The sequence below is a fragment of the Guillardia theta genome, assembly GCF_000315625.1.
Source record: "Guillardia theta CCMP2712 unplaced genomic scaffold GUITHscaffold_84, whole genome shotgun sequence".
Taxonomy (NCBI): domain Eukaryota; class Cryptophyceae; order Pyrenomonadales; family Geminigeraceae; genus Guillardia; species Guillardia theta.
Genome location: NW_005434590.1, coordinates 246,239 through 248,017, shown reverse-complemented (window position 1 = coordinate 248,017; position 1,779 = coordinate 246,239). Strand labels below are relative to the sequence as shown.

Here is a 1,779-nt window from a genome sequence, read left to right as displayed (position 1 = left end):
CCCTCCTCCTCCTCCTCCTCCCTCCTCCCTCCTCCCTCCTCCCTCCTCCCTCCCCTCCTCCCTCCCTCCTCCCTCCTCCCTCCTCCTCCTCCTCTCCTCTCCCTCTCCCTCTCCCTCTCCCTCTCCCTCTCCCTCTCCCTCCCCCTCTCCCTCTCCCTCTAGCCCCCGCCATGAGCTCATTTCTACTCCCGCTCGCTTATCTCCTCACCCCGCTCATATCAGGTCACCCGCTCAATCTCAGCAGGGCGGCAAGGCTGATCCATTCGCTATCCATCGAGAGGAGGGTGGACGAGAGCTTTCAAGGTCCCGACTACCCGCATGTTCTCCCTCCCTCACCCCCTTCAGTCTTCGCCAGCAGCCTCGAGTCGCGGGTCGGCGCCAACACTGGGATCTGCCATGACTTGATCGACCTCGCAACCGAGTGCAGCAGCCCCAACAAGATCCTTCAAGGTCTGGACATGCATGCTCGCTTATCCGCTCCCTCCTCTCTTACCCGCATGCTCGCTTATCCGCTCCCTCCTCTCTTACCCGCATGCTCGCTTATCCGCTCCCTCCTCTCTTACCCGCATGCTCCCTTATCCCTTCTCGTCAGTGTACGACTGCATCCAGCAACGAGACATCAAGATTGACACGTTTCACCGCCATGCTCTCGTCAGCCTCCTCTGCCAGGTCCGCTGCTCGCACGTGGCTTGAGACGCTGACTAGGCGGCAGATGGACGCGTTTGTGTTCGCACAGGAGGCGATGAATGGACTTGCTATGGGCCCGCAGCGAGCCAACGCGGAATCTTACTTGGAGCTTGTTGGTGCAGGGTGAGAGCAGAGCAGAGACAGAGGAGGGGGAGACGAGAGTTAATGAGAGAAGAGGAGAGGAGTGCGAGGGGAGGGGAGGGGGGCTCAACTTGCAGGTAATCGCTTGGCAGGTTTCGCGCAGGGTCGAGCGAGGAGTGTCTGGCGATAGTCAAGGAGTTCATTCAGATCGCTCCGAGGGCGAGGCGACCCACCATCGACTTCTTCAACTTCTGCCTGTAAGGCATCGACACCTCCCAGTTGCTGGGGCTGACGAGCAGTGGCAGGAGAGGCTTCCGCGTGCTCAAGGACTCCTGTACTCTCTCAGCTCCTGTCCTCGCCCCTGACCAGCTCCCCCCCAGCTTCTTGCCTTGCTGTCTTCGACCTGCTGGAGGAGGAGGAGAGCCTGGAGGCTGACAATCAGAGTCACTCGCTGTACAAGTTCCTTTGATCTGAGCTAGTTGTGTTTGACTTGACGTCAGGCTCGTCTCCTGCCTGCTCGAGTGCAAGAAGTATTCAAGAGCGCTGATGGTGAACCATAAACGTGTTGGCAATAAGTGTGACATTTCATCAAGTGCTACGAAAGAATGATAGAGCTTAACTTCCAGGTGCTTGTTCGCTTGCTGCTTGCCTGCTCTACATTTGTCTCCTGTCCTGTCCTGTCCTGTCCTGTCCTGTCCTGTCTCCTCTCCTCTTCACTATCAGTAATCTTTCCCTCAGCCGGGATCGGACCTTATGAACACGTACATCGAATGTCTTGCAGCCTCCAAGAACCCCGAGCATCACGAGCTTGCATGGGGCATGTATCTTCGGTGAGATGAGCAGTCACAACTGTGATGGCCCTCCCATTGTATTCCCTCTCCTCTCCTCTCCTCTCCTCCCCCTCTCCTTTTCTCCTCCCCTCCCCCTCTCCTCCAGCCCTTCCCCCTCTCCTTTTCTCCTCCCCTTCTCCCCTCCTTTCCCCCTCTCCACTCCCCTTCTCTCCCTCTCTCC

General features: G+C 58.2%; 1 protein-coding gene across 1 annotated transcript in view; it reads left to right on the top strand.

The window, feature by feature from the left end:
• Positions 1 to 170: 170 nt before the first annotated feature.
• Positions 171 to 1,779, top strand: part of GUITHDRAFT_144236 (hypothetical protein) — a gene marked incomplete at both ends in the record, with an annotated part of 2,526 nt that continues 917 nt past the window's right edge. The window contains 7 exons of the mRNA XM_005825383.1: positions 171 to 450; positions 593 to 669; positions 713 to 810; positions 921 to 1,025; positions 1,269 to 1,317; positions 1,362 to 1,394; positions 1,507 to 1,598. Coding sequence (XP_005825440.1) covers positions 171 to 450; positions 593 to 669; positions 713 to 810; positions 921 to 1,025; positions 1,269 to 1,317; positions 1,362 to 1,394; positions 1,507 to 1,598 — 734 coding nt within the window. The remainder of the gene's footprint in view (positions 451 to 592; positions 670 to 712; positions 811 to 920; positions 1,026 to 1,268; positions 1,318 to 1,361; positions 1,395 to 1,506; positions 1,599 to 1,779) is intronic.